Source organism: Pterocles gutturalis, unplaced genomic scaffold, assembly GCF_000699245.1.
Source record: "Pterocles gutturalis isolate BGI_N339 unplaced genomic scaffold, ASM69924v1 scaffold12557, whole genome shotgun sequence".
Classification (NCBI taxonomy): Eukaryota; Metazoa; Chordata; class Aves; order Pterocliformes; family Pteroclidae; genus Pterocles; species Pterocles gutturalis.
This window is the reverse complement of record NW_010110354.1, coordinates 93654-120792: the sequence shown is the minus strand read 5'-3', so window position 1 is coordinate 120792 and position 27139 is coordinate 93654. Positions and strand designations below refer to the sequence as shown.

The following is a 27139-nucleotide window of genomic DNA, read 5'->3' as shown; positions in this document are numbered from 1 at the left end:
TATGTTAATTGGAAACAAATTAAGTTACATTCCCCGAGCCGAGTCTGTTTTGCCTGTGAGCAGTTTCCCTATCCTGATTTTGACTGAGGAGTTTTCTCTCCTGTTCCTCCTGGTTTCCCCCCAGTGCTGCTGGGTGTGGGGAGGCGAGTGACTGGTCATGAGGGGACTTCGCTGCGAGCTGGGACACAGCTCTTCTGTGCCCTTCCACAGCCACCTGTGGGATGATGCCCGCCCAGCCCAGTAACCTGGCTCTGAAAAGCAGCCAGAATGTAGGAAGTGAATGCAAAGGAGAGCAAAGGTAGCTCACATCCCTGGCCTGTCTACAGATCTGTTTTGGGGGGTTTCTTATAAACCTTAAGATTGGCAGCTTGTCTTATGCTCTAACCATAATGTTTCATATCCCTCCCTTTCACAAGATTTGAGCATGTCCTACCATCAGGGTAATACACACACACACATATATAACAATATAATAGAGTAATAATAACAAATCTTTTTTTCATGTTGATAAAATCTTGACATCTGCAATACCCTGCACATCAAATGTCTGATCTTCAGTGTGTGGCCATATTCAGGCTTCTGTCAGGGACAGCCAAACAACTCCAAGAACAAAACTGGATGGATAAGTGGCCAGCTGGCTGTTAGCAATGCAAAAGCCTCAGTCAAATCAATCAGTACAACTGTATTAGTTTGTATTTGTGGCTGTGTAGACACTCTCATAAAGACAAGATCTCACTGAAGTAGACAAGTCAAGAACATAAAAGTTATGGGCAAACACCACTTAAACTTGCAGTACTGCAGGAAGGAATGCCTATTTTGTAAGTAATCAGTAATTTGAGAGTGGTACGAATAGGGCAAAATAATAATTTATGTTATAGTTCCATCCTTTTTTTTGTGAATTACCACAATCCCAAGAACATTTAAACTATGCTGGTATGATGGCATGGTATCAGAGATCCAAAGTTTCCAGGGGACTATTCAACTAAAAGGACTCTACGAGTCAAACCCCAGACCTCTTTTCCTGGCATTTCCTACAGCAACTGCAACAAGGCTGACTGGGGTAAATCTGCTTTTCAACAGCCAGACGTACCTTGCAGCTGTCAAAGAAAGTGAAAAAGGGTCTTTCTAATTGACACTGCCAGGGAAACTTTAGGCAAAGGAAGCACAATTGAAAAACCTGGAACCCCAAGGCACTACCGCTGTGCCAAAGTTAGTGCTAGAGACGTATCACAGCAGCTCTCCGGACGTTCCATACAAAGAGCAAGCCTGCTTTCACGTCTGAAGCACAGTCAATTTGCACCCTGATTATAAAGCAATAACTCCATCTACACTGCAGAGAATTTTGACAATTAGCACCTGCTTTGCATCTTACTGAGAAGCTCAGTAGTCAAGGGGTTGACATTTAATAAGCAGAAAAGGTATATCAATAACTGTTACACCATCAGCCTTTCTAACCAACACAATTACCTATTTGGGATGACTTTTATAAAAACAGAGTTACATATAATTAACCCATCCTACCTATTCCTTGTTGCATGCATTTACATTTCCATTTTTAAAAAGTTGTTTTTAAAGACCTACACTGCCACGGTATGACATCTTACTGGGATCAGAAAACATGCTGTGCCTCCAAGAAATGCACTGTGAAGCTCAAAACAACCCAAGTTGCCAGTTCTTCAGTCATCCTCAGCAGACTTCTGGGCTAGTGAAATGCCAAAGCCACAGCAAGGTGTTGCACATCACTGGGGTTGCCTTACAGAGGTGTTCCCTGAGAGGAGGTTTTGGAAGTAGACAAAGATGGCATGTTTAGATTGTGCTGTGACCATGCAGAAAAGCAGAACACAGGTATCAGTCACCAGCTATAGGCAGGCCAGCATGAATTTGAAAGTGACCTGGAATTTTGTCTCATTCATACAGGCAGGGGAGTGAGACAGATATCTCAGTACATTAATGTGTCTTTCAGGACTGGGCTGCTAAGGATGTTACAGGAAAAGAAAATGCTCTTTCTGCGTGACACTTCTCATGTCCACATGGAGCAGTAAGTGCCACTCACTTTTTCAGCACCAGCTCAACTGTGGGCCAGAGGGCTGATCTCCAAGTTTTAGTTGAGCGAGAAACATTTATATCGTGACACAACGTGATTTAAGACACTTTCTGGAACTCTAAGACACATTGAGAGCTTGCCAAGCTATCACATAAACACCGACAGCAACAACCTTCATTAGTCTAGAGTTTCACTCAGATCTATGTTCTCATCTGGATGACAGCACTGCCAAGAACGTAAATTGTGCTCTCACCTGATAGATTAGTCACAGAGGGACCAGAAGTACCTCCTCACTCTGCTCAAAATCAGACAGGACACAGCATTCAGATTCACAGAGAAGACCTAGCACTGGAAAACGTTTCACATCCTTTACTCAGCTAAAGAAAAAATTCCCCAGTCCTCCCAACTCCTCTCTGCTCTCCACAACTTAATCACAGGGCAAAAATGTTTAATATTTGAATTTGGATTTGTCAACATTCCTGTCTAATAAACACCGTCTGAAGTTTGAAACAACCAATGACTCCAAAACAGAAATCCACCAGAGTTCGTTCAGAAAACTACAAAACAGGTATTTCAATCACTAACATATATCTAAAACACCTTCCAACTGAGGAATTCTCTGGAATTTATCTCCTACAGAAAAGCTTCAGCAGACACTCTTCTTTTTATTTCCAACAAGTTAACATATTTTACCAATAAATATTTTTTTGTTGTATGCCAAGAAAACATTTCACCAAGGAAACTCACTTTCTTTCCCCATTTCAAACATATTTTTTTCCAAACCGCCTCCAAACACTTTCATTACTAAAATAACTTCTCAGAGGATCTGTATTTTTAGCAAGTGACTCTAGTCACTGACCTAAACCAACAATACACCATTTAAAAAATAACAATTTGCTTGGCTTCAGAAAAGATACAAAGAGCTAAATTCTGCTTTTATATGCATATACAAATCATCCCACTGAACACCAAAGGGCACTGCCTAGTCAGCAGAAGCATCCTCAACACTGGAGAACATTTCCAAATAGGTTGTCCCTGGGGGTTGTCTACCCACTGACATACATCCACTCAGTAAACTGAAGCCTGGGGAACTGGCTGTAGCTGTTCCCTGTGCCCCTACTTTATTGAGGTCTTACCTTTCCATCAGATAAAAGGATAAGAGGTAAGAATACCTAGTCTCTTCTGTTGCTAATACACAGTTTGCCTTATATCAAGTGTCATCCAGCTTCTTTAAAATACCTGACTTGGGGGCAAGAACTGACTGATTGCAAGAGATGTTTGAAAAGAACATTTCAGACACATTCTCAGTTGGTAAATAGATAAAACAGCTTTGCCTGAAAACAAACCTCAAATAGTATCTGCTTTTCTAAGTAAACATTTCAGGCCAATTTAAAACCAGAATGTAATTAAAAATTAATAAAATATATATTTTGCTTGGAGGTTGTAAGACGTGTGTTGCAATTAAGAGAGTCCCATCTAGAAATGAGTGTAAGCTGTTGTGTCTATCTTGACTGAAAGCCTTTCAGGGCAGGAACAAGCTCACAATATTTTGACAGTAGAAAGTTTCTCTTACCTTCACAGGTCCAAGAGTTGCATATATTACAATGAGAAGCAACACCAAAGTTAATATGGAAAAGATTGCTCTGCAAAATCTTTTTATTTTTGGAACTACAGTTTCACCACTGAAGGACTGAGCAATTCAAACCAGCAATTACTGCTCTGTGGACTGCCAGCCACATTGCAACCTCAGCTCTGTTTATCCTAGTTATTGCCCTGAAGTCTAAAAGGTATTGGCAGAATATTACAAAGATTATCAGCAAGCCAGTCATGTTCCAGATTTCCCTGCCTTATTTCTCCCATTACAACTATGTGACAAGCAGCGATAGTGACTATCACTTCTAAATAATATGTAGAATATTAATATGAACAGATGTTAACTATAGAATTTTTATAAGTCTGTGACAGTGTATGATGTATCAGAAGTATGTGAATCAGCACTGAGATGTGGAATACACTTAATTTTTTAAGGGTTATCTGCAACAAAGCACCGAGGGAGAAGTATTCCAAACTACAGTATCTTAGAAGACTTGAAGATAAAATATATTTTGACAGTGATACTTCAGATTCAGCTCCTATAAGCCTCTGCTTCTGTTCCCTTAAACTTCTATCATAAATGGACACAGTTTATAATAGCATTTGTATGTATAAAGCAGTCTTGGATTATTTTTTTTTCTCACTACAACACATAAAACCTTGTTCTCTCTTTACTTTAAGTTGGCTTGGCACTTTGGCAGTAAAAAACCAAGTATGACAAATATAATGCATTGATCCTCCAGGGCCCTTTCCCTTGCTCCTTTTCTGCATTGTTGCTGATCTGTGAGTTGCAGCATGTGCTGGAGCTCACTCACAGCCCCATCAGCCTGCTTTCATGAAAAATCTGATATGTAATAGCCTGCCCATCTGGCACTGAACTAAATAGAGACAAGTGCACTTCAAAAATGATTAGCCAGCAAATACATACAGTTTTACAGCCAGCTCCTCTGACTTAAATATCAAGACATTTCTTCCTCAGTCTTTCCCTCGAACCTCATTAGATTCACCGTTAACCTCGAACTGGTGATGGCTTGTTTGGGATGCATTACAGCCAAGTCAGTGGAAACAGTACCTTTTTTTTATTAACAGAGGTCCCATAAAACCCTGCATTTTTTCTCAGTGTGGCAACATTCTGGCACACACATTGCCCTTTAGGAACTTAAACATTAACGTGTGCCCATTTTATATTGCTAATGTGAGCTGGAGGCACAAAGGAAAAAAATGTAAAGCAATAGGAATTTTCTTAAATACAGGCTTTCAGTTTCTTTTAGTGGTAAGTCAACACTAGTTACCCAGTTCTCAGTGCCAAATTCTGCTTTAAAACTGGATATCTGTGTCAGCCTCTTCTCATAACATGTCAAGCAATATTCAATAATCTTGTCTTCCATTTTACCCAGTTTTGTCAGTTTTATTTCTGCATTTTGCATCTGGATGTCAGAAAGACTCTGCAAAGAATTCCAGTGTTTGCAGTCACTTTGCTGATGTTTAAGGAAGGCTGTTTCTCAAGTGCGTGGTTACAAGTCTATCAGCTATAGCCCACCGCTCCAGCAATATCTGTTTCTACACAAATAGCATCTTCCCCTCTGCCTTCAACCACACCATCAACTGGTTGTACAGATGAAAAACTAGCACATGCAGGCACTATTGCACTGGGAGGCGAGTCCCCCAAATTCACGGTCCTACAGTATCCAGTAGAAACTTATACTGAAGTGCTTAAGATTGCTCTTCCAGAAGCCCACATCCAGATACAAAGTACACAAGTCCTAGGAAAATATGAAGCTGGAGGAAGGCATTCTGGCTCAGCTTCACACGTAACATATAGTAAAGGCGGGCAGCATACAGCGCAGTGCCAAGAACTTGGAGATCCATGGTACTGGAAACAACAGAAAACTCATCATGGAAGTACAAATCCCAAAAGCTTCTGATTAGGTCTCCTAGTTAAACTATTGTGTACCACTTTTGAATCTCATAGCACCGCTTTTCTGCCTTTTTTTTTTTTTTTTAATATTCCCATCCTTTGCCTGTTCAATTTCTCAACACTTTTTCAAAAAACCTCTCTCCTACTGTGTCCTGATAAAACGGTGGCAACTCTGGGATCAGGACCTTTATAACAATAACACAGGCAGCTAAGCTAATAACTGACTTCATGTTTCAGTCACCAAGCTCAAATATACACTCCAAAGCAACAAGTATCAACCATGTTATTGGTGTACTTCATACCTTTAAGGAGATACCGTAACACAAGACATCAGTTCAAAATGTTTCCTTCATACACATACACTCTTTACAGCCAAAACTACTTCTTGAATTTGATTAGAATTTTTAATAGTTTCAGTTCATCCACAGCTATGTTTCCCAGTGAATAAACACTCCTTCCTGACCTTCTCCCCACTCACAGCTTTACCCAAGCTTACGCAGGGTTTCCAAGTCATAATGCAGTACAGACTTGAAATAAGGAGTTCTGCCATTGCCATCAACTGAAGGTTTCTGAATATACTTCCTAACTCATTTAGGAATAACTCATAACATCAATCACTCACTAAAGCATATGATCCTCCCTTAAACCTGTGACAGAGTTCTTGGAAGGATGATTCCAGAGGTGTGTCCTGGCCCAGCTGAATTCACTGCTCCCCTTCATTTCAGCAGGGCTCAGATTTCCCTCGTAACCGGTAGCAGGCAAACTCTCTTTTCCCTCATCACCAGTAGCAGGCAAACTCGCTTTTCCCTCACTGTATTTTCCAGTTCGAGTGTTAGAGCAGCAGAACTGTTTCCAAACAGCCTGGCTTGTCTGTCTGTGCTTGTACTCCATCCTTTCTCCATATATATGTTCTCTGTACAGCCACATGTTCTCGCATATGGAAAATTAACACCCCCTGCACATACACACACATCTTACCCTTGCACACTATGGAAGTAAGTAAACATTTAAAGAGAAAATTATTACTTAAGATGGAAATAACAGAAATGTGGCCTTGAAAGAGTTAATCTTCAGATGACTAAAAGCAGTTAACCTTCAGTAGTGATCAGATTTCCAGCTTCTGTAGAGGCTGATCACTCTCAGGGATTGGGCATGGTATGCAGAGTTCTCAAGGACAGCTTGATTTCTGGCATCTCTGGACAAGCTGGAAATTGTAATTGCAATCACAGTGAGCCTCTGTGCCTGGAACTGACAGGCAAACAGTTCCCCCTCCTAAGTGGCTATACTTAGAGTGTGCAGAAGTGGGAGGAAGAGGGGAGACTGCACAGAAGGGAGTCATCCCTTGCTCCCCACCCCCAGCAACTTAACACGGAGTGAAAACCTGTTTGAATTGCAGCTGAAGCACACTGCCAGGCAGTGCAGCAACACTGCTGTTCACTGTCAGCTATTCTTACAGAGATTCCTTATGCCAGTTGGAAGGGAGGATGTTTCCATAAACGACAGCACAAGAGGACAAGGAAAAATGTCTCACTGCTCCCATAAAGAATTTCATTTGATTGTCTAAAGCTGCACTTTAAACTGAGGTTCAAGACGAACTTGACTGTATTTCCTGAGCAGCCACGTGGTCAGCGGAGTGACTGTGGGGTGCTTTGATGTACTATCCAGCTACTGTTAGTAGTAATGTCTTTTCAGACTTTCAGAAGCATCTACATAGACTGTTGAAGACCTGGGTCAAACACTTGGCCAGGCAGCATGAGACGTATACAAGGAATTCAAAATAATTGAAAGGACAGACAGAACTGTTTCTCCAGTCACCTACGTAGTCACGTAAGGCAGGATCGTACAAGCACATCTGTGTCAGCTAAGAAACTGTACATCACAAAGTGTGGCCATAGGGAGCCCCAAAGGCTCTGTGAAAGCCACTGTGGGCCAGGGAAGGAACCAAAAGCTTCATCTTATAGAACCTTCCTATGTCTAATGCCAATGGTGGAAACCAAGGAAAAGGTAAGTCTTCTCTCACCTTCCCCATCTGACTAGCTAGCTGTATCTCCACTGTACTTTCCAAAATGGCATCTAGACATACCTGAAGAAACAAAGAAAGCATCTAGACCTATCCAGATCTCTGAGGATTTTCAGCTAAACAGACGATAACATTCTCTTCTGCTAGTCAGCTACATGATTTTTTTTTTCTCTTGAAACCACTGAACAAAAGGTAGGTTTGATACATCTTGAGGATTTGTCTTTATTGTAAGACAAGCTTACAATTTAGGAAAAGCTGTTTCTCTTTCTTTTTTCAGTACAAGACATCCAACTGCTTTATTAATTTAGTTAATTAGGCCAGACATAAATAAAAGATGTGGGTATCGGCCCCCTACACACAGCCTTAATTTGTTTGCTCCATGCCTGGTGGAGGTCATTGTCACTTATTACCTTTATGCCTCGTTTGACAAATGCTCTCCTGCACACTGAACGCTGCTCCTACAGACAGCAGGGAACTACAGTAAGTCCAGACGAAGTCAAGAAGCCCCCTAGATCTTAATTATAAAACCATAAAAGAAACCAACTGCCTCAGAAGCTCTCTTACCAGGAAACAAATGAGAATGGGAAATTTATTTCCAACCATAAATCCCAAACCCTTCAGTTTAATTTTTCCCAAGTTAACTTTCTCACCTACCTAAGCAGCACTGCTTTCTATTATTAGCTTCTGGCCCAATATCAGCTGACCACCATCAGTCAAACTGTCTTCATCTCAATGAGCTCAGGGACTCCCAAGGAACACTGTGTATGCAGACTCGTGCTTGCAGCCTCTAATTATTTTCTAAAAGATAATGGAGCATTTAAGTTCAGAGAGGACAGATTAAACTTGTAAGTGGATAAAAATCCTGGACAGAATCACAGCTCACAGGAATACTTCCTGGAAACACTAAGCTTAGAGGGCTAGAAAGCAAAGGCCCTCATCAATTGTGTGTTTCCCCATGACAAGTTAGTTTAAAGATATATTTTTTCAGCCTCAAAGACAGTTTGCTATGCTTTCTAACTGCAGCATGGCTTTGGAATGTATTACATTATCAGTCGAGCACCTGGTTTGATGTTAAACCATCAGATCAGGCCAACAGCTACTTGACTTATCAGACAATCATCACAGTCAAATAATTTGAGGCCAAGGAGGGGAAATTGTTTTCACACATGAAATTATAAGTCTCTGTTCTACTATCAAGTAGCCTCTTAGCCACGTATTTGCCTTTTTTCCTTCATTACAAGCCTCTCTTCCCTCCCTAAAACTCAGGGTCCACATATATTTTTACCAGCCTTGGGGTGAGGAGCAGGATATACTTCCCTCCCACTACGTCCGCTGGTGACTCCCCTCTCAGACGCGCTTGCAGGCAGAACAGCAGCAAGAACGCTTGCGCTCTGAATTCAGGTCCCAGTGCCCTTCTGGGGACAATAAAGTGTGACCAGCCATGCAGGGAGGAGAAACTATGCCCCACAACTTAAGCACCTAACCGTTCTGACACCTGAGGGGAAATTCTTTAGAGAGTGAAATTATTCCAGAGAAAATACATATTCAGAAATATGTGGGAAAAGGGTAAACCTACAGTTTACAAAACAGCAGCAATGAGCTCTGCACAGTGAAAACAAAACCCCAGAAGTCACATGTACATTCTGCTTCTGCACTGGAGAAGGCAGTATGGGTTACTTAGTAGACTTCAGCTCGCATTGTTGTAACAGACATGGACTACTGCAGTGATGAAAACTAGGTAAGAGAGCGGGGATCAGAATAAAAGAAAAAGTGCTACCTGGAAATTTGTGGAGAAAGGCCAGAAAATAGATTCTGCTGCAACTTCCCAAATAAAAATTCCGAATAGGGGATGGACTTTTGATGATGGCCAATCCATCATCCCCTGATGGGAGGAGGGTGGGAGGTGTTTGGCCATAGCAGGCACTAACATCATGCATTATATCATTATAGTCATTACAGATCCGTTAGTGGGTGTTCAAGGTGCTGAAATGACAGTCCAGTAGCCAAACTGTTGTTCTTTACTCTTTTAGCATAACATTTAGCAGAATTTAGGAGACTTTTAGACTTACATTCTGCCAACATTAGAAGTTCTAACCAGAGACCATGGAGAATGCCACTAACATTACACCAGCTATTTCTGTAGACACTGAAGTGTCCCAAGTACTGTCTTTTTCGCTCTTTACAAGAGGATTTACATTATCCAGAGCCTCTCTAAAAAGAACGCCAAGTTTTACTTGCCAGTACAAGGACATACACAATTGAGTAGGAAGTAATTGCTGACAAAAGCACACCTGTACTTGACAAGCACAAAAAAATAAAAGTCAAGGGTGTGACTCGTATACTGACACATCCTTCCCAGTAATGTCCTCTTCCCATTCATAACCAACATGTCAGACACTTATTTAAGAAAGAGTTAACCCCCACTGTGTTCATAATGGCACTTAGCCACCTATCTACTTTTAAGAAATCTGATACAACTGCTTTTAACCAACAATGGCAATTCATATTACTCTTTTTACTGAAATCGCAACTGATGCATTTTGCTTTCATATGTACGTTTAAATTTTCCTCATAACACCAGTAAACAGTATCAACTTTTATCAGGACAGTTATACTGACCACAGCCTTGAATTGACAATGAGTAAACCACATTTTTCTACTGTAACTTACTCTTCAATTAAAGATGTTTAAGTTATCTCCTCATAAAGTTTGTAAAAACTTTAAAACTGTGTCCTTTCTGGTACAGAGAGAGCGGTCACATTAAAACCATAAACAATACCTGGCCCATTCTCTTTTAAAACATTGCTTGTTTCAGGAAATAAATGACTGGGTTAGGAGGTATCAGGAATGTCTGTGCGATTGCATGAGCAATTATTTCAACTGAATGAAATTGAATCTTCATCAGTGCAGTACAGCAAACGATGTTACAGACCACTGTAGATATTGCGAATGCAGCACTGATACAAAACATCTTATTTCTACTTTTTGTCACTTATATTAACTAATGATGACTAACTAAACTCTTTTTTATTATGACGATAACCTTTAGGACTAACAATAACTAACTTTTCTCTCACCTTGTTACGACTGGGTCAGAGACTCACGAGAAGCTGTTAAAGATAAACCTTTCCTGGTGTGTCTATACCATATATGACTAAAATCTCTACAGTTTCCAAAAAACCTTCATAATTTCTGTGCCATTTATCAGATGTTATGATGCATACACTGGAGGGAAATGTAGCCCAGTGAATTAAGTGAGCTGATCAAGCTGAGCTATGAAATCTCAGACAAGTAGCTTTGTCTTTTAAAGGACCTTGTGTTTTCTTTGGAGAGAGCTTCAAGGTTAATCTGTATCAGAGAAGGAGATACTACTATTATTTCTCTATCAGATCAGGGGTCAGATCCTCAGCAGGTTCTAGTTGCTCAGTTCCGCTGACTCATGCAGTGATACCAGTTCCCTCGTCCTGACGCTGGAAACTACATGACTGACCACCAGCACCAGACATGGAGCGCAGGTCACATTCAGCACCCTTACACCCGCTGAACATTTATTTCAAAAGGGTTCTGAATGCCAGCTCTCCTCGTTCTGGAGCTCTACCTTTAACAATACTCTTGATCATTTTTTTTGTCCGTTAAGCAAACATCTGATTCTCTTTACCCCTTTAGTGCAACTCATTCCTTTTGAACAGAGCCAAAATGGTGCTTTTTTTTTTTTTACTTTGTGCACAATCATTATTGAAAATCATCAACATAAATGGGCAGTGCTCTGCAAAAACACAGGAAATACCTTAATCTATATAGCCTTTGTTCAGTTGCCTAGGAACTCACGTGATAATTTGTCTGGAACAGCTAAATTCATAACTGTATATTTCTATTAATTTCTAGATGAAAGAACAGACTATAAAATGGAAGTATGTTCTCCTTGTGGTTTACAGTCTCATTAACGCTAACCAAATTAAGCCTATACATTGAAAAGATCTTCCAGACTTAGAAGTCCTATGTAATTTTCAAGTTCACAAGTGATTTACAAAAAAGTGTACATTTCTACGATTTATCAAAAAATTGTCATTGAATAGAACGTACACATTCAGTGTTCATGAGGTTTGATCTTGACATGAAGCTAAAAACTGAGTGCATAGTCTCTGTGACATAAAACATCCACTAAAATTATGATCTTGACCTCTTATTAACAATATTTCAGATTAGTAAAGCAAAAGGGCTTTTAAAATCCAGCACATTTTAATTTTTTCCTCCCTCTCTGTTACACTTTGCTGCTGCTGACAGCTCCCAGACTCTCAGTGCTTAGTCCTCAGGAACACTGAAGCAGAAGAGAGCTGAGGCTAAATTTCTGTTCCTGGGAGTTCAGTACCTGCAGAGACTCACACACATGGAAAGATGCTCCCCTGCAACTCCTTCTCTCCTCTCTCTAGCTTCTCTGCCATGGAAAGAAAAAATATCTGCCACATAAGACAGTGGAGTTTCAGCCTTCCACTGATGGGAAGACCATTTATAAGAAAGCTCCAAGGATCTTATGGTCCGTGACATCTGCACAGTCAAAAACCCAGCCCTTTGTTACCATGGCACTGACATTACCTTGGCAGCCCAGTTCTGGAATGGAATTATCTACACTGCAATACACTAAACAGGGCAGAGCATCGCCTCATACAGATCTGCCTCGCTCTACAGCTTCAGAGAAGCAGCACTGACCTACTTGCAGCCGAGGTGTAACCTTGGTTGTTTGGTTTTGGCTGGTAGGTTTTGAAAACTGGCAGAAATTCCTCTTTACAATCTCTGTGCACTACAGAAAGACACTCAGCCCCTCACCCCCCAAACTCAAAGACACTGATCATCTCTTACTTACATCCATAAACTCCACATTGGCTTTCGGACCAGTGGTCTCATTAAGGATCTTAATGGCCACAGGAATCTTTACTGTTTCTCCCTCAGGGACCCAAATACCCTAGAAAGAGAAGAGAAAGTGGTAGAAGATTAATAAGACACCAATCATAAAAAACTTCATTCGGAGTTACAGTTCTTTTTGGTGCATTCTGTCACATTATGCAGATCAGTTATGAACCTCGGAACTGAAAATACACAAAGCTACAAAATAATAAAGACCCTGCAAAACTACTTCTTACACCAAAAGTAAACCCTTACATAAAATTGAAAGACTTTATATCAACGAACGTCCTCATTAGGCCCCTTTGATTCTCCTGTCCACAACTTGGTTTCTAGAGAGTAATGTCACCGTGTCAATGATGCACGTTTTCCCCTGACAATTGATTCTGATAAACAAAAATCTGGGTGTTCTCTTTTGGATTCTGATGCTAAACTCACTGAAGCTATCAGAAAACGCTCAAAACTTATTTTATCACCAAGTTACACTATCATGAAGGAACAGGACACCCTGAGGACAATATATTTAGAATGAAACATTTAGGGGCTGTTTCTCTAATTAATTGCTATCTGAGAATTAAAAGCTTAGATGGCTAAAAAGTAAACTTTAGAAATAAAATTTACAAACTGTGTGTCTCTCAGGCTACTCTCTCATCCTTCTTGAGTATTGCTGTGTTCTTGGCAACCTCATGGTAAACATCTCTGTCACTATTATTGTCTAAGTATATTCCAACTGTTTATACAAAAATGCATTCCTGTGACCTTGTAGCTGTAGTGACCTGGTCTGCGCTTCTTCAGTTTTCTCCCCAGTTGGAAGACAGATGCAGTATCTGTCCTCCTCCACTGCTCTGACTTACCACCTCAATTTGGCAGGTTTGAGTTGCTCCCAAATGGTCTAGTGATTGGTTTGACTTGCTTGTTAAGGCTTAATTCATGCCTTTGAGATTTGGACATGACCACCAGATCTTGGGGGGGGAAGAAGATCTTTAGAGGAAGTATTTTTTTCCTATAGGTCTGTTCTTACATCCTGGTTGTTAAAGGGTGCATTGGCATAACTCATCTGTTCTATTTAAATGGAAGGGAAGAAACGAAATATATTACAGTTTAGCTAATGACAATCTTGTTTCATGAGGTATGATTACAATTGCAAGACCCATGTGACACTTGCAAATTGAGAGACAAAGTTTATCTAGCTTTCCAGAAGTATACTGTAAAGCCATTATGTAAGAACAGAATGACAAACTTCAATCCCACATTTTAATATCAAGACAGCCCAGCTTGTGTAGTCCTCTCGCTTCCAGAGGTGATTGTGGCTGACATGCCTTTTCCCACCAAGAAATAATCTGTGCATGTCTGATTAAAACTGAGGTCAACATTTGAGCCTGAAGATGTGCTCTTCCCACACAATTCCACTATCCACTGAGTTCCCCAGACACGCAGGGCTCACGAACACAACCATGGTACAGGATCCTTTGCTGCAATGCAGAACTTGACTGTTCACAAGTTCATTAAGGGTGCTCACTGCTGTCGGGTGAAAAGTCTTACCTTGTACACAGTTCCAAAGGCTCCAGAGCCAAGAACCTTGACTCGTTTCAGCTCCGTTTCCTTCAGGATACGAAGCTGTGCTTGGTTGGGTGCTGTGCCACTTGGAGTCAAGGGTTCCACAAGCTATGAAGGAAAATCCAACAGTCTTAAATATCTGAAAATGTCAAGACCCATCAGAAGTTTAGACCAAAAACAAGCAAGTCAACTAAACACTGGCATAAGACAGTGGTGGGGGTCTATTGACCACTGACCTGCCAACTCGGGGAGGGATTCCTCACTTTCAAAAGCAAATGAGCAATGCTAAGAAACCAAGAGACCTCATAATAAAAAGCCTCATTCAACATGTAAATAATTTCCACCAGGAATTGCATGATGGAATTATGAACTGGAAATTGAATCGGTGTCACAATAACACACCCAAGGACCTTTGCTAATGGAGGCAGTATAAATATTTTCTACCTGACAGAAATACAGCATTTATTATCAGTGCACCACATTCTATTTTTGCCCATTTTAGTACCTTTTAAGTTGGCCATATTTCTTTTTAATAGCCCCGACTTAATGGCTCATCACGTTCTTATTCTGTTTTGGGGAAGGGACTATTTTTCTGAACTTCTGTTATACCACACAGGAGGACAGCTTTAAGGAGAAAACATAGCAGACCACTAATTTACTCAACAAAGGCGCAATTAAACAATTTGCTCAGGATGTCCCAAGAAACTTTGTAAATGAGACACAATAGCACATTCAGTTAAAAATGCTCTCAGACCTCAACGTTATACCATCTCTGAAAAACAATGCTTCTTTAAAAATAAATTAAAAATACATGAAAAAGACAATACTCTAAACAATGAAAAACAGTCTGTTCCTTTATAGGATAAGGAAAATAATTCAGGGCTACTCCTACTGAAATTGATTGGAAAAGACTGCAGTATTTCAAAGCAGTTTATAAGGCTAAATGCACCATGCTCTGCAGTTTGAGAACTACCCCTATGGCTCTTTGAGCATCATTAACTACTTCATTAGTTGACCAGACTACTTTGGTTCCAGTAAAAAATACCAGTATATAGAAATTATTGGAGTAAGAAAACATAACAAAACCAAACAGCAATGAGTCAGGTTATCACAGAAATAATTTGTGAGCTGTCCTTTTTTTTAGAGTGATTTCTCCTTCCTCCTTCCCACTTTAGATGTCCAGTACTTATATGGTGAAAGAAAGAACGCTTACTATAAAACAAAAGTAGACACTTGTGTATTTTCAGTTTGTGAAGGGTGAAAACAATATCTGGGTCACAGTCCACCAACACAGGTATGGCAGGGATTCAGATGTTGTGGGCATCTAAAAAAATGCTTGTAGAGTCTTACGGAAAATGATCTACAGAAAGAACAGGTCTGTTACAGCCTCCAGCTAGAAACGGAGACCAGCTGAAGCTCTAGTCACTTGCATGCTTATCTCAGGATGCTCCTTATTTAGTCTTCAGTATCTAAGCCAAGACGACAGCTTCCCCACATGTTCAGTAGGAGACACTGGTCCCTCAGGAACTGCTGTCAGACACAGCTTTTATCTGAACAAATGGCGAACGAAAGCTGGACTTCAAAGCCATTACTTCTCAAATCCAATTAAAACCACTTGCTTAAAATCATTTATGCTTAAGTAGGGGCTGATACAATGGCAAAGTTTACATATCCGAAGGCAGCGCGTATTTTAAGCTTTCTATACAACTGAACAGTATCTAACATGCAAATAACACAAATTCTAACCAAGCCTAAAGACATTTAGGCAAACAAATTGGGGATGCAGAAACCATTTGCTCCCAGGTTCTATAGGGGGGATGAGCGGGAGCAGGACCCTTGGAACAAAACAAAAACCAGCACTGTTAACAAGGCCTTGTTGAAGAATCACTAGTTAACAATATTCCCAAGCTTTATTATCTTAAAAGGGGAACCCTAATTTTAACTTATCATCACTTGCAAAGTGACTCAACTATAGATCTGAGGAGATGGTAGCAATCACCTTTGCTGTAGATGACAGAAAAAGATTTAATGTTATGTTTAAATATACTTCCTAGATTGCCCCCTCCACTACCGGCATTTTAAAGGGCAGGATAGAGTGGGCGCAGAACTCCGTCCTATAGCTCCACTACGTATTTTTACTACTAGAACTGTGAACCTCATTTGGTTAACGTCTGGGAAGTATCTTGTCTTAATAAAAGACATTATTATTACTGATCATAACTACATGCTCTGACAAAATCTGGACAATATAGGCACTGAGAACAACAGTAAGCGACAATCTCTGAATTCAAGCATTCCTGATGAGCTTAAGTTTGCATCAGAGCTTGCTGAAGGACTTCAGTCCTCACAGCTGACGTCAGTATGCACTAGGTGAAAACCTGTAATATTTGAGCATGAGAACTGCTAAATGTATTGATCAACTGGGATAGAAGCTGAGAGCAGGATGGGAGTTCAAAGACCTGGTAGAACATGACTTTGCGATCATACGGATCTTTTTTGGTCTTCAAAGACATGAACCTATATATGTACAGAAAATTAATATCTTGAAATAGCTTCATTCATTCCATCAGTTTAGTCCTGCAAAAGTTAGCAAAAGGATCTCTACAGACCTGTCTGGTAACGGGATTGAAGACCTGCACATCTTTAATATAAAAACAGAAGAGCTCTGTGTATCTTTTCAAGTATTCTGTGAGAAGCAGCACACTCTCACCTCAGTCTCCAGGAATCTTCGCAATGCTCTCTTCTTTTTAATACTTTTGCGCCGAACATAGACGGCAAATGTCAGGCCCACAATGACGATGATGAAGAGGCCACCAATAACTCCCGCAGCAATCAGAGGGGTTCTAGCAATCAGAATCAGAAACTTTATTTTTAGGTAGAGAAAGAGACCAAAGAATGGTTGAGTACATAAAACACAATCACTTGGAAAGCTTATTAACTGCCTTATGACCAGAATTTGTAAGTCAGTCCAAATGGGAAGTCAGGGGAAACACACTAACGTACAGTACGTCTTTCCTTGTTCTTAATCAATAGCTCAATTTCACTTTTTTCAAACCACCATGCACATGTGAGGAGTTGTGTGGACAAGGAAACACAACATGCACCTTGATGGCAAACGCAAATCTGCAATGGCAAAATGAGGATACAGGTATCTGCAGTTTTGCTGCAAGCACTTGCTTACTCTGGCTCCATTAACTTAGCTCCATTAACTTGTAGCTAATGCTTGTGCATTTAGAGGAAAAAACCTAACAAAACATTGCCTAAACTACCAACATGATGTGCCTTCCTGAGTACAGAGAAAGTGAGAGGTGACTTCGAACATGTCTATGTTTCATAGACAAACCTGGAGGCATTTTATATTTGGATATTTATATTTGAACAATGTAATTAGTGAGTAGAACCATGCACCATCTTGGAACTCCTGTTTCATGACTATTACACATAAACATTTTGGTCAGGGGTTACAGTTGCACCCATCTGGTTTTGCTGTGGCTTTCTAGCACAGCCAAATCTCAGACCAAAAGACTGGTGTGTTGGAGCCAAAAAATCCCTGTGAACAATGACAAGCAAGGCTTAGCGCAAGACACTACTCCTATAAATCCTTTCAGCTTTCCAGGATCTTGAACAGCATGAGCTACAATTACTGATTTGTTTCTCCAGTGATAACATATAGTAGGCTGGCATCATGGTAGATACTATACAAGCACAAAACAGACAGACTGTCTCAGAGAGTCACTCTGTTTGACTTAGGTGCTCACATTTGCAGTTTACCTACACAGTCAGTGGAGAGAAGCAGGCTCCCTCAAAAAAAAAAAAAAAAAAAAAGGTCAAACTAATAGGTGCTCTTAGTTTTCTTGCTCTCTCTCCCTGCTCTGTCTCTAAAGGGAGGGTAGCAGCCTCCAACTCAAAACCTTAAATTAGGTATTTTCACAGAATACCAAGAACTTAGTAGCATAAACACACTCACAGCATTTAACATCCCTCCAACAATGGCTGGACTGTAGCTGAAAAGATGGGTAAAAACAGACAGCATGACAACTGTAGAGTATAAATGGTGCTGAAACCACCGCCTGGTAACTACAGGAAATGGGTTAACTACTGTCAAGACTGTGGAAATAGCACTGCTATGCTTTAACAGCCTTCCTCACTTATGTCTGAATGATGATGAAAGATACATTATGGCCCATTAAAAAAAAATGCACCACACAGCTATTGAAAATAAATAGTAAATTGATTTATCTGACCCTTTATTCTTCTTTTTATGTCCTACCACAAAGCCGAGCGTGGGAAGCAGTGCCATCTAACCTGCTTTGGTATATTTAAGGTGTGTCTACACTCAGTCTACACTGAGTACCATTTTGAAGCCCATCTCTAAACTGTCCCTTGTCACTGCAGTTTGTTTCAGAGAAGTCTCAAAGCACACAGCCCAGATTAATTTCAGATACTAACCAGAAGATAGGTTTCAGGAGTGCACCTAATGTGCTGCAACCTCCAGCTGGCATTCTGGTCCACAAGATCAGATGAGAGTAAAACCACAGAAAAATCCCTAGCAGCAAACATAGCCTAGTCTTTGGGATCATCACCCATTTCACCATCCAGATCCAATCCTGTTGTATCACTCCACGTTAACACAGACAAAGCCTCATACTCCTACATCTAGATATTAAAGCACCATGTTTAAAGCACCACTAAGTTTGCCCAGGGAAAACACATTAGCATTACACAGCACTGTAAGGCCTATTACAGTTCCAGGACTTCATGAGGGAAAGCATAAAGCCTGCAGATAAAGGAAGCTGAATGTTGTCTGGCTGTGACATGGTTTATGATGTTTGCGAAATACAAGTCCAGTACTACCTGCTCCTCAGGCAGAGACACTCTGCCTTCATCCGGTTTTAAGACACATTCCCCTTTCTCGTCCCATTGGTCACTCTGCAGATTTTGAGTGCAGAGCTCAGATGAAAGGGCCTGGCATAGCCACCCAAACAACGCTCCTCTTCATTTGCATCTGGTTTCTACAATGCTGATGCAAGAAACTCTTTTACTAGGCAATTATGAAGAACACTGGACATCAAAAGACTTTTATGGAGCTAGTATAGACTCATGTTCTTGAGCAAAGTTTTTTTTTAATGGTGTATGAACAATCATATAATTTTTAACAAACACCACCAAACCACAGACTGACAAAACAGGCAGGAGATCTCTTGGCTTTAAAGTGCATATTAATAACTATCATAACAGCTGTCAAAATAACTAATTAGTGTACTGCAGTACTGTGCACACTAAAAATGGTCCAAACAATATTTACATGATAGACCATAATAAGGAGATTGTTCCAAAGAAGACATAACAACTAGTGAAGAAAATAAAATGAAGTTACACATTCTTTCCAGTCCTTTTATTGTTATAGATTACAGGGGTTCAAAATGAATCTTTATGATCCGTCGTGTCAGCTCTCACCAATTTTAAAAGAAAGTCCTCATCATTTTCAGTAGTGAATTGAAAAACAGTAAATAACTTTCAAAAACTTCACCAAGCAAGCACTTAGTCATTAATGCAAAATATGCTGTAATTGCATATTATATCTGAATTTTCAGGAGGTACTATCTAAACACACTATTAAACAAGATCAAAAGGGAGCATAAAAGAAATAATACAGCATGCGAGAAAAAAATATTTAAATGCTAAACAAGTATCTGAAATACAGAAAAAGTTCTATTATCAACTCAAATAGTGATCAGCTGCCTTGACAGACACAAACATCACAGACCTAAAGGGATGTGACTGTATACCATACAGCTTCTCCTCACTCTGCTACCAAGCTTAGCCCCAAAGTCAACAGTCGTGTTTTATTTGCTACACTACCAAATGACAATTCACTGCCTTCAGTACTTTCAGCTGTCATCAGTGCACTTCACGGTTGCTTCCAACCACATGTAGATTATTTTCAAAGCCTAGTTTTCTGGCTGTCACCAACCGCATTTGGGTTATTTTTCCTTGTGTTTGTTAGGATGAGTTTGCTTTTCTATCTATTCTGCTAACATCATCTAGTCTCCTGTATAATTTTTATACTATTTTTGTGTTTGCAGTATGTCATATGTAATACCCTGGTGAGTTTCATTAGCATGCCATTTACCTTCCTTTCAGATCATTGTTAAGGCTGTTTAACACAGATCCCTGCAAGGTGGTGCTGATCAGAGATGCTGCTGATGACACAAAACCCTTCTTCCATTTTGTTTTGTTTAATCCTATCCTTTTTTGCATATGCACCTAACCAACAGTTCAGCTTCACATACAGCTGGACACACAAATCTCCTTACCTCTAGTGGCATTAAGGGCTTAATCCTCTTATATTTTTGTTCCATTACTGTCCCACAACCAGCTCTCTGAATGCAATTCGCTACATTTGCCCACCTCAGACTACTGCCCACTCAAAACTAATTCCACAGAAGTTAACAGGAGCAATGTTGATGCAGAGACAAAAAGTTCACTATCAGAAACCCTAATTTTGTTAAAGTCATTTTTAAAAGCCTGGAAGCCCCATTTCTCTGTTGGGTCTCACAAAGGCTAAAGTCAAGCAAAGAGAGGTAGTTTCACGCCAGTCCTACCTATCCAGCATAACAATGAACAGCCAGAAGTCAATTCTAGCTTGCAATTCTTTCAGCTCTGCCACAAACCCACCAACAGGAAACTCCCGATACAGCCACCGCTTTCCTTTAAACACTGAAAATCTACCCGAGACAGTGCAAAAAAAACTCTGCTAGGTTTTTCTGGACTTCCGTGCTCATCAAAATAGATTTAGCAGTCCAAAAACTATGGCCCTGAATCATAATTCAACCCCATATAATTAATTTGCTGCCCCCACCCCTCCCTCAGCTGAGGACAGAACACCCAGCTAATGACTGGAAAAGGCTGCAGCAGGGGAGGCAGTGGGAGGGAAAAAAATCACAACATGTGAAAAATCCTGTCTTACAAACTGGAAACTGTGTATCTATAGCTAAAAGTTGAAAGTAAGATTCTAGTATTCCCTTAGGAGAAATTAATAATATATATTTATTTTAAAATGTGCACTGTGTTTTCATATTTAGAAGCACATAACACCCACTCCCACACACCAAAATTGAGACAAAAAGTTCAAAGTTAGTATTCCAAGATGGACAAGGATGCTCAACAGGGGGGCTCATATCAGTCCATCCACTCAAAACATCTGCGATTCTCGCAGTGCTTTCAGACCAGGTATTAAAGCCTAATTACTGATTTAGATGAGTACACGGGCTAATACGCTAGACTGGAGAGTGCAGCAGACTGGGGAAAGGAAAGAGAATTGTGGTCCATGGAGTAAAGCTGAGAAAGAGCACTTGTGTTTTTATCTTTGGCATTAACCCACCTAATATGATATGTGAATAAACTGAGCTTTGAGGTCTAGCTGTTAGAGGGCTTTAAGTTCCTTCCCCTACCTTCCCCTTCTTTGAGTGTTACCTATATATCTAAACAGGACTCATTACAACCTTGAATATTTGCTAAGTAGTCACTTCTTGTAAATTTTGATTAGCAAGGCACTATTTTTTCCTGATGGACGATTCACATGTTCTGCATCCCTCACCCCTTCCCTCAGTGGGGAGTTCAGTTGACTTTGAAGCTGTACTTTTCGAGACCTAACAGATTCTGCTAATCCTGGAACAATAAGTATTTAAAATATACAAGATAAACAACCAGACTGGGAAGCAAATTCATCTATGTTTCAATAGCTTCCCTCTGCTGTGCAGCGGTCCCCTGGCAGAGCTCTACAACCACAACTTCCAGACTGCCTGGTGTTCACGAAACAGTGCTCCTCAGGGGTGGGAAGAATTCATCTCATGTTCTGCACGTCAAGATTTGCTTTACTTTGCATTTCCCTTTTTCAAGAACAAGGCTCCCTTCCTCCTTTCTCCATCTAAACTGAGGGTGTTTGAACGCTGGTAAATGTCACAATTTATGTACAAATTAGGAATTTTTATCATGTGCAAATACAAATTTTAACTGCCAGCTGATTTCACAATGACTAGCAATGCCACATTTAATCTAGATATGGGCAAACTGCATTCCATTGGACTGCCAACTGGCTGTAGTTAAATTCTGGTGGCAGGTAGTTCTAGCCAGAACTTTTCAACATGCGAAATGACCACAATGTTGTAGTCTATGTCTAGGCCCATTCAGTAGTTAAACATCAAGCAGTTTTCACTGTGGTCACGGCTAATGCTGACAAACAGGTATCTACAGTCAAAACCGCTTTTACCTTTACCTACACCGGTTCCTATATTAAAGCATTCCTCAAGCAAGTATAGATCACTATAATCAAGTTATCTGTGTGCTCAAAGTTTTTTCATCAGCTTTGCCAAATGAGAACGTGCAGAACAGAGACTTACAGTCTCTAAATGCCAGTGTACGTCCTTTCCTCCTCTAGTACACCACTAACCATGACGTGCAAGATGATGTTGAGAGCAACTGTCCTGTTAGGATACATCAAAATGTTTAACGTAGGGTGACATCATTTACTGAAGGTTTGCACACATTTTGGTTACCAGAGAATGTTTACTGAAAACAAAACACCAACAAGATGCAAACAAATGTACTATGTGCATTCCTTAAATTGTACACGTGTTCTACTCATGTCTCTTTTTTTAAAAAAAAAAAAAAAAAGACAGGATTCCTCATTTCACTCGGCAAAATAAATGAGGACAAAAAAAATATTAAGTATAGCTTTGAAAATATAATCTGGAATTCTAGACAATAATATGTGTTGATTATAAATTTATGACATCTTTATCATCATTATGCACACAGTGCACAATAGACTTCTTTAAAACTAGTTTTAAATCTGAATGGGGAAATTTGGGAGAACAACCACATTTCTGTTATGTTTTCACCATAAATTACTCAGAACTCTTAGTTTTAACTCCCTGTTAATACAGTTGACTGGGAATAAATACTGAAACCTCTGTGAATACAGTATCAATACAGAGGCTTTTCATGTGCTTTTCTCCCCAGAAACTGAGAAGCCCATCTGACATCTCTTGCACCCCTGGTATTTTTCGGCTGAGATTTTTCCCTTCTCCCACAACATAAAAAAGGAATGGTACTGACATCTCTTGCACCCCTGGTATTTTTCGTCTGAGATTTTTCCTTTCTCCCACAACATAAAAAAGGAATGCTATTGTTAAGAACTTGCACAGTGACTTTGTTTTGAAGTCTGCTTGAAGTAAATGGATTAATGTTCCTTGTAAAATATGCAAAGTCAGGCCCCGCATAATCTAGATTGATTTATCTGCAGCAGAAAGCCTGTTAAATCCACTAGATTGGACTCACAGGTGAAGCCAGTTCATCAAGTAAAAGAACAATCCTCTTTATAAACTTGTCATATTTCCCATTTTCTTTGGGAAGAGTAATATTTTGCTTTAAATAAAGAAAACTAGACCTGTAATGACCATGGGCGCTGATGGACTGCTCTGAAACTAAACCCATCAACACTAGCTCAAAGAGTTTCTCTCTGCATAAAGCATTCCCGTTAGAAGCAATAAACTCAGTCTGCTTCTCTGCAAGCTGTTGCAGCCAACTGTCTCTGTGATTATGCCTGTGTACATGAAAACATTAATAAGAAAATATGCTTTTCTCAAATAGAAGCATAAAGCACATTTTCCTGTATGAAATTACACACTGAGATACGACTTTGGTGGCACTGCTTTCTTTTCATTAACTGTCAAATCCAAAAGTGTCACAGAGCAGCTTGAGGCACAGCACATTACATGGCTTGGGGAGCTGGAGAAATCCAAGGTAGTGCCCATATTAAATCAGTAAGCAGCCAAAACATTCAGTGGGAGCTGGGTTATATAGAGAATATAAATCCTAGCACAAAATCATAGAATCACAGAATCATAGAATGGTTAGGGCTGGAAAGGACCTCAAAGATCATTGAGTTCCCCCCCCCTGCCCATGGGCAGGGACACCTCCCACTAGCCCAGGTTGCTCAAAGCCTCATCCAGTCTGGCCTTGAACACCTCCAGGGATGGGGCACCCACAGCTTCTCTGGGCAACCTGTTCCAGTGTCTCAACTGGCCATTGAAACTGAGCAGGAACACTCCTTCGCTCTGCAACAGGTGTTTAGGACAGATTGTTATAACATTTTCTTCATTTCTACATTTCGGTTTCTATTATATGTTCTAGCAGACATGGGCAGGCCAACTACCTTCACCTACATCAGCAGAAGGCTGAACTCGAGCCTAAATAGCTCAGAAATTATTTCAACCTGCCCTCAGCTTTGCTCCACCACTGATCATATAGATGAGTGAATACTGCCATTGGTATTAATAGGAATTCATTAACATTTCAAGCGGCAGCTTGATTCAGTCTAATGCACGTTGTTTTTTTCTTTACAGTTAACTAACAATTATGTGTATGCTCCAGAGTTTGGAAAAACAATCAAATCTCTGAAGACATGCATTCATGATGAATTAGACATTCACTACTTTGTTGTCTAAAATTTTTGGTACAGGACATGGAAGGAAATTCACTTCAGTTGGGTTATAAATCAAATCGTATAGTATAAAGAACATGAAGGAATGTTCGGGAGTATTTTAAATAACCAACAGAAGGAAACCTGTTTGAATAGTGTGCTCTGCCTTCTGCTACTTTTTTTTAAACACTTTCCAGATTCCACTGGTGGAAAGTGTTTGTAATTCACTTAAACTCCAGTTAAGTGTTTGCTGACATCGAGCTATTCAACATTCGAAATATCCAAACCCATACACGACTAAGCAAAATCTTGCCTGTAGGATTGCACAGGTAGTTTGCCTACCTTTAAGGAGAAGAAGGTTTCTCTACCCCATGTGCTTCATTTTTACTTTTCACTGCTTTTACTTGACTTCCAAAGTCATCACCTTTCTTTTGAATACGCATTGGTCTGTCTTTTTACACCTGTCCCTTCTGATTGCTTTTTGGAATACCGGTCTTTCCTGAGAGTAATCATTTAGAGATTTAAGAAGCACAGAGCAGAATTTTTTGTCTAAGGTTGTGAACACTGGACTCTTTCCTGTTCCAGCTTTGAATCATACAGGGCAGCGAGCATTTGCTTTCACAAGCTCCAGGAGTATCTCAGAGCAGGGAACCTTCAAGGACTGTACTTGGGGACCAAGTCTCAGATTCCTTCCTTCTGAAGTCTCTATGGCCTCAGGTTTCTCCTTTGTGAGAAGAGATTCTGGACATTAAAGAGAGCCCTAACAGTCAGACCACTTCTGGTCCAGCTCTGCATCTACGCTCCCACAAGCCTTCTCACCAAGGTGAACCAGCCTCCCCACATGGGTGAGCAGTCAGACTGAGGTTCAGCACTGGACACTGGCAGAGGGGAAGAAAAAAAAAAAAAACAGCAAAACAAAATGGGACATGATAAACTGATGAGAACAGAACTGTCTTTTGGACCTATGTCTGAGACTAAAGTCAGAGCGCATGGAGGATTTGTGGAATAATATGTTTGGCAATATGCACCCACATATTGTGCATTTATTACATACATATATAAGCACACGCACATATATATACACACACATATTATTAGAAAATTTTCCTTGGAAGACTAAATCAAAATAGTAACACTTTAAAAGATTAATACTTCATTCCACACTGGTATAAATGTACATATAAATATGGCATTTGAGACACTTAGTAGAACACTAGTAATGGACATGATGCTGTTAACTTCAACATACATTTTAGCTACTCCTCATTTGAGTTCTAAATATGCAGAACTTATATTTGTGGAGCATAGCAGGGAATAAATGCAGCCAATGCTCACAAATATCGAGGAAAATCCAAAGCAGATAAAGAGCAGGGTATAAGGAATTTATTTCTGAGTATGCCTGATGCTGCTTTCAGATTTATCAGTATTATTTTACAAGCACAGAATTCTAAATGCCCTACACAAATTATATCCATCATTAGAAAACCCTATTTGATTATGGGGAAAAACTCATATAAAATTGAGATCCTCCTTCTGACGCAAGGTGTATAGAAGATCATCTCCTATATGATAATATGTCCAAAAATTCTTCTGTGTCCATAACTTATCAGTCATCTCCCAGGAGTTCTTATACTAACAAGCAGAGCAGAGAGAAACTCTGGTGTATCTTGCAACTCCTCTTAATTCTAGTCATTCCCCTGAGGCCATTCAGAAGAAAAAAAGTTCAACTTAGAAGCTCTGAACCCACTCACATTCACTCCTCTCCTTTGTAACCACAATGACGCAAAGGAATCTATTTCACTCTGCTGGCTGTAAAGGGAGCCAAGGGAAACTAGTCTTTATGAATATTACCCTCATCTTCTCAGCTCTATTGATTTTATTTTTTTTTGCCTCTATGTACATAGCAACCTCCTATCATCTCGACAGTCACAGATGTGACTTGATCAGAAAAACAGCTTGTGTCCATGGTGAGGATACTATTCAGACTAACCCAGACTCTACAACAGCTGTTTTATTATAATTATTTTGCAGTACAGTATGGGCCCACATAAAGGCAAATGATAATTTAGTGAAACAGCTCTTCTCCCAAATACCAGTACGATAGAACATTCCAGAATTTACTGCAGATACCTCCTTATCTATGCGTCTTCCAAATCTTAATGATACTCCACTTCCAATAGCTGCTAACCTCCCAGAACAGAGCAGGCCAAGCATCTGGGGAAATAGTGATCGAGCTTAAAAATCTCTTTTCCTTTTTCAGCCACAAACCCCTTCCTCTCCCACTGCCACCAAAACCCCACACCCAAGTACCAGCCTCTCTATCAGACAGTGGGTCCTGCAGACCGTTTGTGCCTCTTGGGTCTCATACCTTCTGTAGCTCATTAGGGCTCCAGAAAATAAGGAGAGAGAAGGCTCAGACATCTTTTTTTCCCCATCTTTATCGTAAGGGAGAGAGGGGAGAGGGTCTGCCTCTCATCCCACTTCAAACATATATGCATTTGAAGCATTTAAGTGAGAAGAGCACAAAAAAGTTGATGAAACAAGCTAGAGAGAACACACACAAACATACTGCTACAGCTATAGCTTTGGCTTGCTTTCTTAGGAATTGCCTTTTTCTCACTG

At 40.1% G+C, this 27139-nt stretch overlaps 1 protein-coding gene across 1 annotated transcript in view; it reads right to left on the bottom strand.

Annotated features, from left to right (window-relative positions):
* ERBB4 (v-erb-b2 avian erythroblastic leukemia viral oncogene homolog 4) overlaps positions 1-27139 on the bottom strand; it is a gene marked incomplete at both ends in the record, with an annotated part of 107508 nt that overhangs the window by 9943 nt on the left and 70426 nt on the right. Inside the window, 3 exons of the mRNA XM_010073343.1 lie at positions 12437-12535; positions 14017-14139; positions 16742-16874. Of these exons, the coding sequence (XP_010071645.1) occupies positions 12437-12535; positions 14017-14139; positions 16742-16874 (355 nt within the window). The remainder of the gene's footprint in view (positions 1-12436; positions 12536-14016; positions 14140-16741; positions 16875-27139) is intronic.